Source organism: Coenobita brevimanus, chromosome 109 (genome assembly GCF_032717465.1).
Source record: "Coenobita brevimanus isolate Jiangsu-jjx chromosome 109, ASM3271746v2, whole genome shotgun sequence".
In the NCBI taxonomy this organism is placed as follows: Eukaryota; Metazoa; Arthropoda; class Malacostraca; order Decapoda; family Coenobitidae; genus Coenobita; species Coenobita brevimanus.
This window is the reverse complement of record NC_137062.1, coordinates 34,609,805-34,621,944: the sequence shown is the minus strand read 5'-3', so window position 1 is coordinate 34,621,944 and position 12,140 is coordinate 34,609,805. Positions and strand designations below refer to the sequence as shown.

Sequence of the window (12,140 nt, the reverse complement as noted above, 5' to 3'; positions counted from 1 at the left end):
GCCATCTCCATCTTGAATGCTGAGTTGCAGCACTACATTAACACTAGAATACGATGCTAGTCATGAATTAATGCTGTGCAAAGGATGCAAAGCTGTCAATGAGCTATGTGAAAGAAGATGCAAAAGTGCGAAAATCTGACCCAGCTTAAGAGTGAATAGAATATAGCATTGTGATCTCTTTTTTCCTCTTCCCTTAACCCAATAAATACAGTTAGTTCTTTTTGTAATTAATTCTTACTGCCTCGAGTCGGTTTTATGCAACCCTTCACGATCGATAAAGTCTAAGTTGAATGCGAATTAAGTCTTCAGATTGACTGGCATAACTTAGCAGTGGAGTCTTATGCCATCAATACTATCAGTGAAATGAAGAATTTAACATACTAGAGCTTATTTTCTATGCAGTAGATTTTATACATTTTCTATAAACACTTACGACTACCGATTTTATGTGTATACAGCCCATATATATTTTTGTAGGATAAAAAAATAACTGAAATAAAATACAGTATAAGACGCTGTGTTTTGTGTTCATCTTCGTCTCATCCCACAAGGAAACGTTCATTGTTTCCTCCTCTCATAAACCAACTATTTCTTATTATACTAAACTTTGAAATTGTATCTCCAGCCACTATTTTGTCATTGTAAATTGCTGCAGCCTCAATTTTGTTAATATAAACCGCCACAGCCTCCATAATATTGTAAAAAGTATATTGGTTTTGTCTGCCATCCTATCGCATTGCGGCGTTCATTTTTTTTTTTTTTTTTTTGGGGGGGGGGGGGATGGAGACGGGAGGAGAAGGATGCTCGTGATTTATGGAATTAATATCTAGTGATTTCTTGCTCATCATGGCCCATCGATCAGAAAATTTAGTGAAAAAGTCCGCATGGGATCCAGGGTAAGTAAGATATAGAATTTAATGGAGGGAGGATTAGAAATAAGGGCTGAAAATAGGTAATGGAGGCTGGTCACTTTTTGCTATGGATTTTCAGATTCTTGTCGGGTCTCAAGGTAAATTAGTTTCTAGGTAGAGGGAGGGAAAGAAATAAAGCCCCAGGTTGAGTGGGTTTAGCTGGGTCAAGGTATAAGTTTAGTAATCAAGGAAAAAAGTTTCTATGTGTATTGTAAAAGCTAATATGTGAAAGCAATATTTAGGGGCGTCTTTAGGGAGTCGATGAAGAAAAGGTAAATTGTGTCCAGATTATCAAGGAAAAAGCTAAATTGTGCCCATATATTAAAGGAAAAGGCTGATTTCTGTCCATATACTCAAGGTAATCAAGGAAAAAGCTAAATTCTATCCAGATCAAGGAAACAGCTAAATTCTGCCCATGTTATTGAGGGAAAAGCTAAATTCTGCCCATATAATCAAGGAAAAAGACAAATTCTCTCCATATAATCAAGAGAAGAGCTAGATTCTGCCCATATAATCAAGGAAAAGGCTAAATTCTGCCCATATATTTAAGGAAAAAGCTAAATTCTATCCAGATCAAGGAAACAGCCAAATTCTGCCCATATAATCAAGGAAAAGGCTAAATTCTGCCCATATTATCAAGGAAAAAGTAAAATTCTGCTCATATAAGTAAGGAAAGAGCTAAATTTTCCAGGTAATCAAGGAAAAAGTTCAATCGTTTTTCTTTTCCAGGCGAGGTGACCATAAAGCCGATCCATGCCAGTGTTCTCGGCCAGGATCATTGCTTCCAGGTGGGTTAATTTGTTTTGTTTATTTATATTCCAATTTTGGGAGAGTTTTTATTGCCCGCGCACCTGAATATGATGATGAAATGATGGCCACGTTCATTTGTTTATCATTTGCCATTATTTACTTGTTTTTTTTTATTTTCTTCTAATTTTGTGTGATTTTTTATAGCATTGCACCTTATTATGATGATTAATTTATGGTGTTGCTTCCAGGTTCGTTTAATTTGTGTGTTTTTGAGTGGTCATTTTTTTTTTTTTTTTTATAATGCAAGTTTTGGTAAGTTTTAACAGCCATAGCAGTGGATTACGATGATGAATTTGTGGTATTAATGTCTTTTTTAAATTTTAACATTAGGGATTATTCTGTGCCTAACCAGAACCAATTTCTTGCTGTACGTAGTCATCAGCTGTTTGTGTTATGGAAAAAAAAAAATAATAATAATAATAACAATAATGCCCCATGGTAGGTAAGATTAATATGCAGTTTCTGACAGTCATTTCAATCCTGACTCCTTTTTCCTATTAAATATAAGTTTTCTAGACTAATGGAAGTGATCATCTGTAGCAAACTAAACCTAGGGTGTGACTGTCCAAAACTGAAATAAATCTTTAGTTAGAATGAGTTAGATTATTAGGTTACAAATTGTGGGGTACGTTAGGTTAGGAGAATGAAATAGGAAAAACCATGACTTTTGAAAACTGCACATTTTTCTTTTTTATTGCATGTACAGGTATATATTAAATAGTAACTTAGTGCTATGCATGAGTCCATATTTCCACTGAATAGGAAGGCTCCCAAACACCTCTTGGTAACTGATTAATTTTGTGTATTACACCTTCTTACCCTGTACTATATAAATCCTTCTTATAATACCATCCATAAATAATATACCAGAGGATATTTACCAGCCATATCCAAAAATAAGTTGCTAAAGAGGAGGTGATAGGGAATTTTCTTAACCAGCAAGACTGTGGACTGGAATTTGAGGCAGCAAGAAAATGAAAGACTAAGAGGGTGTATGTAGGTGAAGTGGGGGGAGGGGGAGACTGAGGATGAGGTGGAGGGATGGAGTTGAGAGGTACAGTCGCCAAACTTTCCGCCTGGGCCACCTAGCCGCGAGAGGTGGGTAAAGGGTGCTGGCAACAGTGTATATGTTTGTTCGTGTGTACATGCCCGACGAAAGTTCGCATCATCAGCTCTCGTCTTCCGTACTGAACCTCAGTCAGAGTTCATCCCAATATTCAGTCTACAATTTTAGCAGATAGAATTTCAAAGGAACTTCTTGAAAGTACTGGATAATGCGAATACTGAAAACAATAAGGAGAATAACCTAAAAGACCGCATCTTTACATATATTACATAATTATTAACCTATTCTTTTTTATTATTACATGACAACCCATGGCTAAAAATTGTCTACTGAATATTGGGGGTAAGAACCGTCGTGTGACCGACCCTTACGCTAGAAAAATAGATACCGGTGTCTGTTCGCATTTCGCCAGTCCTGGGCCGGTCACGATTACACCTATTGAAATACCATTCTTGATCTGAGACATGATTAGATAAGTGAGGTCATTAATCGTTACAGGATTACTCATTGAACGGATATTAATTTAAGCTAAGTAGGAGAAATAAGGAACTGTTGACGTCGGAGGCTGAAACTCGTTCGTTAAGGCTGCCTTGAGTCAGTTAGTCATGAGTCGACGGGCGCTAAAGCGCCTAGGTTCGTGGGATTAAAAAAAATAAAATCAGTGTTACAGCCTGTAATGATAATTTCATGTTCTTTATGTTGCATTTACCAATCACATAAGTAATATCACAGGCAATAGTAATATAAATGTCCCAACAATTCATGAATCAATAGCATTTGTGCTTAAAATGACTGGAAGCTTTTGCATACTGTGATGGAGAGGTGGTGTCTTCATCTTGCTGTAATGTGAGATAATGTTGTTCGGTGCATAATCGATGAGCCTGTAAATGTGTGACTTCACACATAAGCGGTACCGCTCACAATCAATTTTCCTTCTAATGTGTAATTCAGTCATTCGTTAGATGAATGGACTACAAAGGTGTGCTGTAATGACCATAGTCATTTGAAATATGATACGGTAAGTCATTATCATAGCTGATGTAATAGCCTCTTCGACAAGAGTATGCATAAACTCTGCCTGTTGAGGTGACAGTATTTTAGCCTCCTACCTCTTCGTGGTGCACCACAGAACACACAAAAACACTTACTTGAAGTACTACCAACGAGGATGTAAGCAACCGTTAACAGTGTCTGAACATCATCCTAATGTTTATTGGTCAGTGTCATTCATGATGTGAATGACAGGTAATCTTACTTGTAACTGGACGCGATGTTATGTAAATGCATTCCTCTTCAACCTGTACTGATAATGGTATCAAGCGATAACCCTATGATATGGAATTACTGATATAAGGAGAGAGAGAGAGAGAGAGAGAGAGAGAGAGAGAGAGAGAGAGAGAGAGAGAGGCTTGGAGCGATTCAAGTACTTAGTGCATTAACATGTTATAGAAAATAAAATGTTTAGTATTGTTAAGAATGCAAATATTTGGTAGAATGCTAATGGATCTCAAAAGCTAGTTCGGCAATTATTACCACTGGCGGTATGAATAAAGTAACCCCCCCCCCCCGTCCGGCGCCTACCCTGGCATTCACCATGTCAAGCTTCCATCTTAAGCAGCTCTCCCACCGGCTCCAGTTGCAGGAAACTGGTTGCATGGAATTGTTGCGTGTCACAGGTTGCACGGACTAAGGCCAAATAAGCATAGTATATGTTATTGTACTATATATAAAGGTATATATTTATACCATAATATACAGTATATATAGTACCTCCTTATAAAATTAATATAGTCTTATTTAATTGGCCTTGGTCTGCGCCACCTGTGGCACACAACAGTTTCCCGTGCGACCAGTTTCATGCAACTGGCTGAGCCGATGGGAGAGCCGTACTCCTGAGACATTTTTCTCCCCAGCCAACTCCGCACCCTGCCATTTATGGGATGAACTCTGACTCTGACTGAGGTTCACTACGGACGAAGAGAGTTGATGATCCGAACTTTCGTCGAGCATGTACACACGAACAAACATATACACTGTTGCCAGCACCCGTTGCCCACCTCTCGCGGCTACATGGCCCAGGTGGAAAGTTTGGCGACTGTACATGAAGGAGGGGGAAGTGAGCTGGGGGGAGGGCAGTCAAATGGCGGGTGATAGAGTGACTGGGAGGCGTTTTGTCTTCGGCCACCCTTTGCGGGCGTAGGGCATCGGGCTATAAATATGTAGATACAAGTGACTATTATTTGCATAACTTACAAATGGTCAGGGGGTGTAATACTGAGTCTGTGTTAGTTTAGTACATTTTGTTATATAAAGGAAGGATGAGATTTGACCTTTATGCTCACTTATTATTCAGATGTACGGCAGTGTGTATTTGTTTTATTTATTTTACCTTTTTTAACTCAGGATTTCTGATAATTTAGTTTGATCATTCCATCCCCAGTGATCCTGACAGCTTGGATAATTTGGTAGGGATTTAAAGATCAGAGAAAAGTGTGGGTTTAAAAATCTTCATGGTAATATAACCCATTTCACGATGTATGAAAAGACGAATACATTACTGCAGTGAATGTATGAGCCTCGTTTTGGCAGACTTTGGTTCGATTTTTAAGATTCTGGGGTGTGTGCTTGTACAACCATTGATTCTAGAAATTCCTTTGTGCCATTCAATATACAATATCTTACATTTATATATATTAGGATTCTCTCTCTCTCTCTCTCTCTCTCTATGAAACATGCTTGCAAATAAATACTCTTACGGGATGTGAAAAAATTGCATGATAATCTTACTCAAGTGGGATTGGGCAACAGATTTCAGATACAGAACACCTGTTTTATATGATTTCTCAGTATACGATCTTTTGCTTGTATGGTCAGTAAGAATATCAGGTGTTTTTTCATTTTATATTTTTTTTTATAGACGGTATAGTATTTTTCTTATCACTGCTTAGAAACAGGGAAGTGAGCATGGAAGTGAAAAAGTTACTACATGACAGTATTGTGATACCAACTCTTAACGTACGGAAGTGAAGCTTGGACATTGTTGGAAGGACACAAGTCAAGAGTGAGAGCAGTGGAAATGAGTTATTTAAGAGGAGCCTGTGGAGTCACATGGAGAGACAGGCTGACAAATGAGGATATAAAGGAGCGTTGTGGTGTTGATGTGGATATGATAGGAAGCGTTATGAGGAACACACTGAGGTGGTTTGGCCATGTGGAGAGGATGGAGGGTGAAAGACTGACGAAGAGAGTGTATGTGAGTGAGGTGGAGGGGGGAAGAGGGAGGGGGAGGGCGAGGATGAGATGGAGGGATGGGGTGGAGAGGTATATGAGAGAGGAGTGTGTGAGTTGGGAGCAGGGCAGTGAAATGGCGGGGGACAGGGTGACTTGGAGGCGATTTGTTTGTGGCCACCCCAAACGGGATTGAGGCATCTGGCAATAGATAGATAGTATTTTTTTATTTCTTTTCACTTATTTGAATTCTTCGGTGCTCGATTTCCTGTACGATCAGTCATTATAAAGTTGGGTTTTAAAAATTTCTTCCCAGTGTTAAAACAAGAGGGTGCTGTGCAGAATGTTTTAGTTACAAATGTGGAAAAACAAGAAAGGCCATTTTCCTGTGTACTGTAATTTCTTTTCCTTATGCCATAAAATGATTAACTTTTTTTTTTTCTCTCTCTCTCTCCCCTCCATAAAACAATAATATTCTTCCCCCCCCCAGGTCACATCGCCAACAGGGACGCGGTACTTTAGCTGTAGGACGGCAGACGAGAGAGACAAGTGGGTTGAGTCTCTGCGTAAGGCTGTTAACCCGAACTTTGACAACATACGCAGGACAGACAACTCGCTGAAAATATTCGTTCTGGAAGCCAAAGGTGTTGCAAATAAGAAGAGGTAAGCTGTGTACACATTTCTCTCTCTCTCTCTCTCTCTCTCTCTCTTTCCAAGCAAAGGAAGAGGAAAGAAAATAAAAACACATGAAGATGAAGAAAAACAAAATAAAAAAACAAAAAAAAAAACACTAAAAAAAAAAACTGGTACAGGTGTCTTCCATTCATTAAAAAAAAAAAGAAACACTGCTAACACTCCTATCCTTCTCCGTCTTCCATCCTTCTCCGTCTTCCATCATTCTCTGTCTTCCGTCTTCCATCATTCTTCTCCGTCTTCCGTCTTCCATCCTTCTCCGTCTAAAGCATACGTTGGTCTGCAGGTACTTCTGTGAGCTGCTCCTGGACAACTCCCTGTATGCCCGGACTTCCAGTAAGCAGAAGAGCGAGATGTGCTTTTGGGGGGAGCAGTTTGAATTCACTAACCTACCCCCTGTGGAGAATATCAGCGTCGCACTCTACAGGGAAGGAGAGAGGAAGAGGAAGAAGGTAAGACTGTGTGTGTGTGTGTGTGTGTGTAGTGCTGTATTGTTTATTAACACAGGATTAGATGATGAATGATTGAATTATGTAGTGCTGTATCGTTTATTAACACAGGATTAGATGATGAATGATTGAATTATGTAGTGCTGTATCGTTTATTAACACAGGATTAGATGATGAATGATTGAATTATTATTGTTATTATTAACTTTCATCTTAAATTCACTCTCATCCTAAAAGTCAGGACCAACTTGCCTTGCCCCAGGCTCCTACGCTTTTCATGGGGCAACATAGGATTGGATGATGGATGGATGGATGGATTATTATTATTATTATTATTATTATTATTATTATTATTATTTCCCCACGTCAGCAGATGGGTTGGCGGATGGTTAGTGCCTCTCCCCGTAAAGCAACAAGTTCAGACAGTCACTCCTTGTGGGACTATGGCATCTGGCTATAGATAGATAGATTATTATTATTATTATTATTATTTTTATTTTTATTTACGAGATACCACTAATTACTTTCATGCTGTTACATTTGATGTAGCAGACCTAGAACCATTTATGAGATTTACTTAATGTCGAATTACTGTTAGAATCGATGAGCCCATGGGAACGTGAGAGCAAATTTGTGTGTGTGTGTGTGTGTGTGTGTGTGTGTGTGTGTGTGTGTGTGTGTACTACCAACGTATATCACTATCACTTTTTGTGTTGGATGCAAGGGTGTGGAGAGGGTGGGGGAATGGAGTCTCGGACCATCACTTAGTGATGGCCAAGGTAGAGCTGCAAAGAAAGTGGTTGAGGAAACGAAGGGGAAGACAGGAGGAAGCAGCTCCTGTGAGAAGAGTGGAGAAATTGCAAGATAGTGAGAAAAGGACAGAGTATAAGAGCATAGTGGAAGAAAGATTGGGAAGGTATGAGCTAGAGCAGATGGAAGGGGTGGAAGACGTATGTAAGATATTCACGGAAGAGATAAGCGCAGCGTGTGAGGTGGTTTGTGGAGTGAGGAGGAGATGCAAGGGTGTGCAAGGGACAGCATGGTGGAATGATGAGGTGAAACGAGCTGTGGAACAAAAGAAGAAGGCATATGGTGAATGGTTGGCGAGTAGAGGTAGGGGAGAAGATGAGAGAGAGAAGAGAGAGGTATATGTGAGCAGGAGAAGGGAGGTTAAGAGACTGGTGAAGGAGAGTAAGAAGAAAGTGGATGAAGAGTTTGGGAGGAATCTGAGTGTGAAATGGAGGGAGAGTAAGAAATTGTTTTGGAAGGAGGTAAAGAAAGTAAGGCAGTGTGAAAGGGGAAATAGTAGGAGAGTGAAAGATAGGAATAATAGATTGTTGGTGGAAAAGAGAGAGAAATTGAGGAGATGGAAGGAGCACTTTGAGGATTTGTTGAATGTAGAGAGTGAGAGCAGTGTGAGTATAAGTGGTTGGGGAATGGCTGGGAGAAGAAGAGATGAGAGGAGGGAGGAAGAGATCAGGAGGGCGGAAGTAGTGGAAGCGATGAAGAAGATTAAGCTGGGAAAAGCCCCAGGAATTGATGGAGTGTGTGGTGAAATGCTTAGGTATGGGGGTGAGATTGTTGTGGAGTGGATATGGAAGTTGTGTAGATTGGCTTGGGAAGAGGGAAGGGTTCCAGAGGACTGGAAATCAGGTATAATTGTTCCTCTGTACAAAGGAAAAGGAGAGAGAGAAGTATGTGGTAACCATAGGGGTATTTGCCTTCTTAGTGTGACTGGTAAAATATATGGTAGAATACTCATTGATAGGGTTAGGCATATGACAGAGGAGCTAGTTGGAGAAGAACAAGGGGGATTTAGGAAGGGAAAAGGGTGTGTAGATCAGATATTTGTTCTAAGATGTTTAGTGGAGAAGTATCTAGAGAAGGGAAGGAAAGTGTATGCTGCCTTCATGGACTTGGAGAAAGCTTATGACAGAATAGATAGGAAAGGTATGTGGAAGGTATTAAGAATATATGGAGTGGAGGGGAAATTGTTGAGTGCTGTGAAGAGTATGTGCGAGGGAGCTAGGGCTACGGTGCGAGTGGATGGTGAGCTGAGTGAGTTCTTTGATCTCAATGTGGGACTGAAACAGGGGTGTGTGATGTCTCCATGGCTGTTTAATATGTATATGGACGGGGTTGTAAAGGAGGTGCAAGGTAGGGCAGTGGATGTGGGGGTGGCCCTAATGAATGAGGGTGAGATTTGGAAGCTTCCGGTGTTGCTGTTTGCTGATGATACAGTATTGTTGAGTGAAGATGAATGGGAGTTGCAAGGTTTGGTGAATGAATTTGGGACAGTGTGTAGGAGGAGGAAGCTGAAAGTTAATGTAAACAAAAGTAAAGTTATGGTGTTTGAGAGGAATGAAGTCACAGAGTGTGCAGTGAAGTTGGATGGTGAGGATATGGAGAATGTGAGTGCATTCAAGTACTTGGGTAGTGTGATGAGTAAGGATGGAACTTTGGGGGATGAAGTACGTAAAAGGGTACGGCAGGGAAGAAAGGTTGTTGGTACACTGAAAGCAGTGATGAGAAATAGGGAGGTGAGTATGGAAGTTAAGAAGTCACTGCATGATGGTATTGTGATCCCTACCCTGACGTATGGAAGCGAGGCGTGGACCTTGCAAGAGGGGAACAAGTCAAGAGTGAGAGCAGTGGAAATGAGTTACTTGAGAGGAGCATGTGGAGTGACGTGGAGGGACAGGTTGACGAATGAAGAAGTGAAGGAACGTTGTGGGGTAGATGTGGATGTGGTTGAAAAGATTAGGAGAAATACACTGAGGTGGTTTGGACATGTGGAGAGAATGGAGAATGAAAGACTGACTAAGAGGGTGTATGTAGGTGAGGTGGAGGGAGGGAGAGGGAGGGGTAGACCGCGGATGAGGTGGAGGGATTGAGTTGAGAGGTATATGAGGGAGGGGGGGGGTGAGTTGGGGGGAGGGGAGTCAAATGGTGGGTGACAGAGTGACTTGGAGGCGTTTTGTCTGCGGCCACCCTTTGCGGGATTAGGGCGTCGGGCTATAGATAGATAGAATAGAACTTTCCTAAACACATGCACCTACATTATAAAAAGTAATTAAGCATGAGAGAGGAACAACTGCACTTCTTTTCCCTTCACAAGCAAATATCAGTGACCAAATACTTACCTAGAAAAAGCTGTCCGGTATATCCCATAACAATCCACCAATTCTATCAACAGGAGAAGAATCTATTAGTGGGTTCTGTCAACATACCGGTGGCCAATGTGACGAGTCGGAGTCACATTGAGAAGTGGTACCAGGTTCAGAACGACAGCAGGGCAGCAAATAAAGACAACGCATCGCTGAGAATCAAGTGCAAGTTCCAGTCCATCGATATTTTGCCCATGGAACTCTACTCAGACTTCCTACAGGTGAGTCTCTTCTCCTTTTGGTGTGTACTGTGTTATATTATTTTACGAAGATTTAAGGCAGCTCTTCTGTTTTCATTTATAAAGGCTCCAACTTGCACGCGTCACCCTTGGTCAACTAATGGTGGCTGTCCATGCTGCTTGATCTCTAGCAGCCTCCCTGTTCAGTCCCTTATCCCTGAGGTCACACTCTATGACCTCATTCCATGTCATTTTCAGTATGCCTTTCACAACCCTACCCCCGATGTTCACCCTGTTCACACTTCTCATTTTCCACACCCAATTGTCATCCTTCATCCTCTCACCATGCCCAAGCCATGTCAATTTGCTCTTCTTCATCACAGCACCAATACACTTCAGTCCCATCCTTCTTTCAACTCAGTCTCAGCCCTATCCTCCCCAGCCTTGCACTCTAGGATGCACTACGCATCCATCTTTCATTGTCATAATGTCTGAGCCTACGAATGTCCTCTTCCTTTACTACCAGGTATCATTACCATACAGCATTACACATTTTACATTATCATTGTCATCATCCGGACCTCCATTCCCCACACTAGGGCAGGGTGAGGAGTAGCAATATCCAGACAGTCCAAATTTGCCCAATCCAATGGGCCACACTTCCATTCACTCATCATTCAAGCCCCCACAATCATGGCTCTATCTGATACACAAAAAACATTCACCACATTCTGTAGCTTCACAAAAACGTATCCGATATAGTCAGTCTGGACACTTTCACGTTAAAATGGGGTGCCAAATCCCTGATCCTGCACTTGTCCTCACAACATTCATCCAGCCCCCTCTCCGTTCTTTTTCTTTCCTGATTTTTGGTGCCTGCCTCACCCAGTCATTAAGTAGGGAGAAGGATCAGGATAACGCTGAATTTCTACCCCTTACAGTACGTGAAGAGCAACTATGGGACGGTGTGTGAGCTGCTGGAGCCGGTGATCAGTGTAAAAGCCAAAGAGGACATTGCCACGGCGATGATCCACATAATGCAGAGGGAAGGCTTGGCACGCAACTTCCTGGCTGACCTAGTGATGATGGAGATAGAGAGAATAGGTAAGGGGTATGGTGGTGTGCTTCTGTGTGTGTGTGTGTGTGTGTGTGTGTGTGTGTGTGTGTGTGTGTGTGTGTGTTTTTAATCCATGGGAACTGGGTTACTCAATTATCATTATTTTTTTGTACCTATCATATTCACTTCCTTCCCTCAAATGACTCACCCACTGTATATACCAATTAGTCCTTTTCCTCTCCCCACAGACGACTCCCACCTGCTATTCAGAGGGAACTCCTTGGCCACCAAATCAATGGAAGCGTTCATGAAACTGGTGGGCAGCAAATACCTCCTGGACACACTTAGGCAGGTGATCAAAAATGTGGTGGAGACGGCCAATGACTGTGAGGTGAGATATCAAGTGCTGGTTTTATAGCGTTACTGTAGCCATACCATTTGACAAGCCTAAATTTTTATATATTCCATGTGAGTCTTGTTTTTTTTGGATTAAGTGGAGTCTGAAATATGTATATACTTTGTTATTATTATTATTATTATTATCATCATTACAGTATTATTATTATTTTTAGTACTGTAT

The 12,140-nt window shown here is 41.1% G+C and overlaps 1 protein-coding gene across 1 annotated transcript in view; it reads left to right on the top strand.

Moving 5' to 3' along the window:
* The window catches only part of LOC145417130 (uncharacterized), a 283,080-nt gene that overhangs the window by 247,570 nt on the left and 23,370 nt on the right, over window positions 1-12,140 (top strand). Inside the window, exons 4-9 of the mRNA XM_080285909.1 lie at window positions 1,641-1,699; window positions 6,506-6,678; window positions 6,995-7,160; window positions 10,354-10,545; window positions 11,445-11,607; window positions 11,809-11,951. Of these exons, the coding sequence (XP_080142035.1) occupies window positions 1,641-1,699; window positions 6,506-6,678; window positions 6,995-7,160; window positions 10,354-10,545; window positions 11,445-11,607; window positions 11,809-11,951 (896 nt within the window). The remainder of the gene's footprint in view (window positions 1-1,640; window positions 1,700-6,505; window positions 6,679-6,994; window positions 7,161-10,353; window positions 10,546-11,444; window positions 11,608-11,808; window positions 11,952-12,140) is intronic.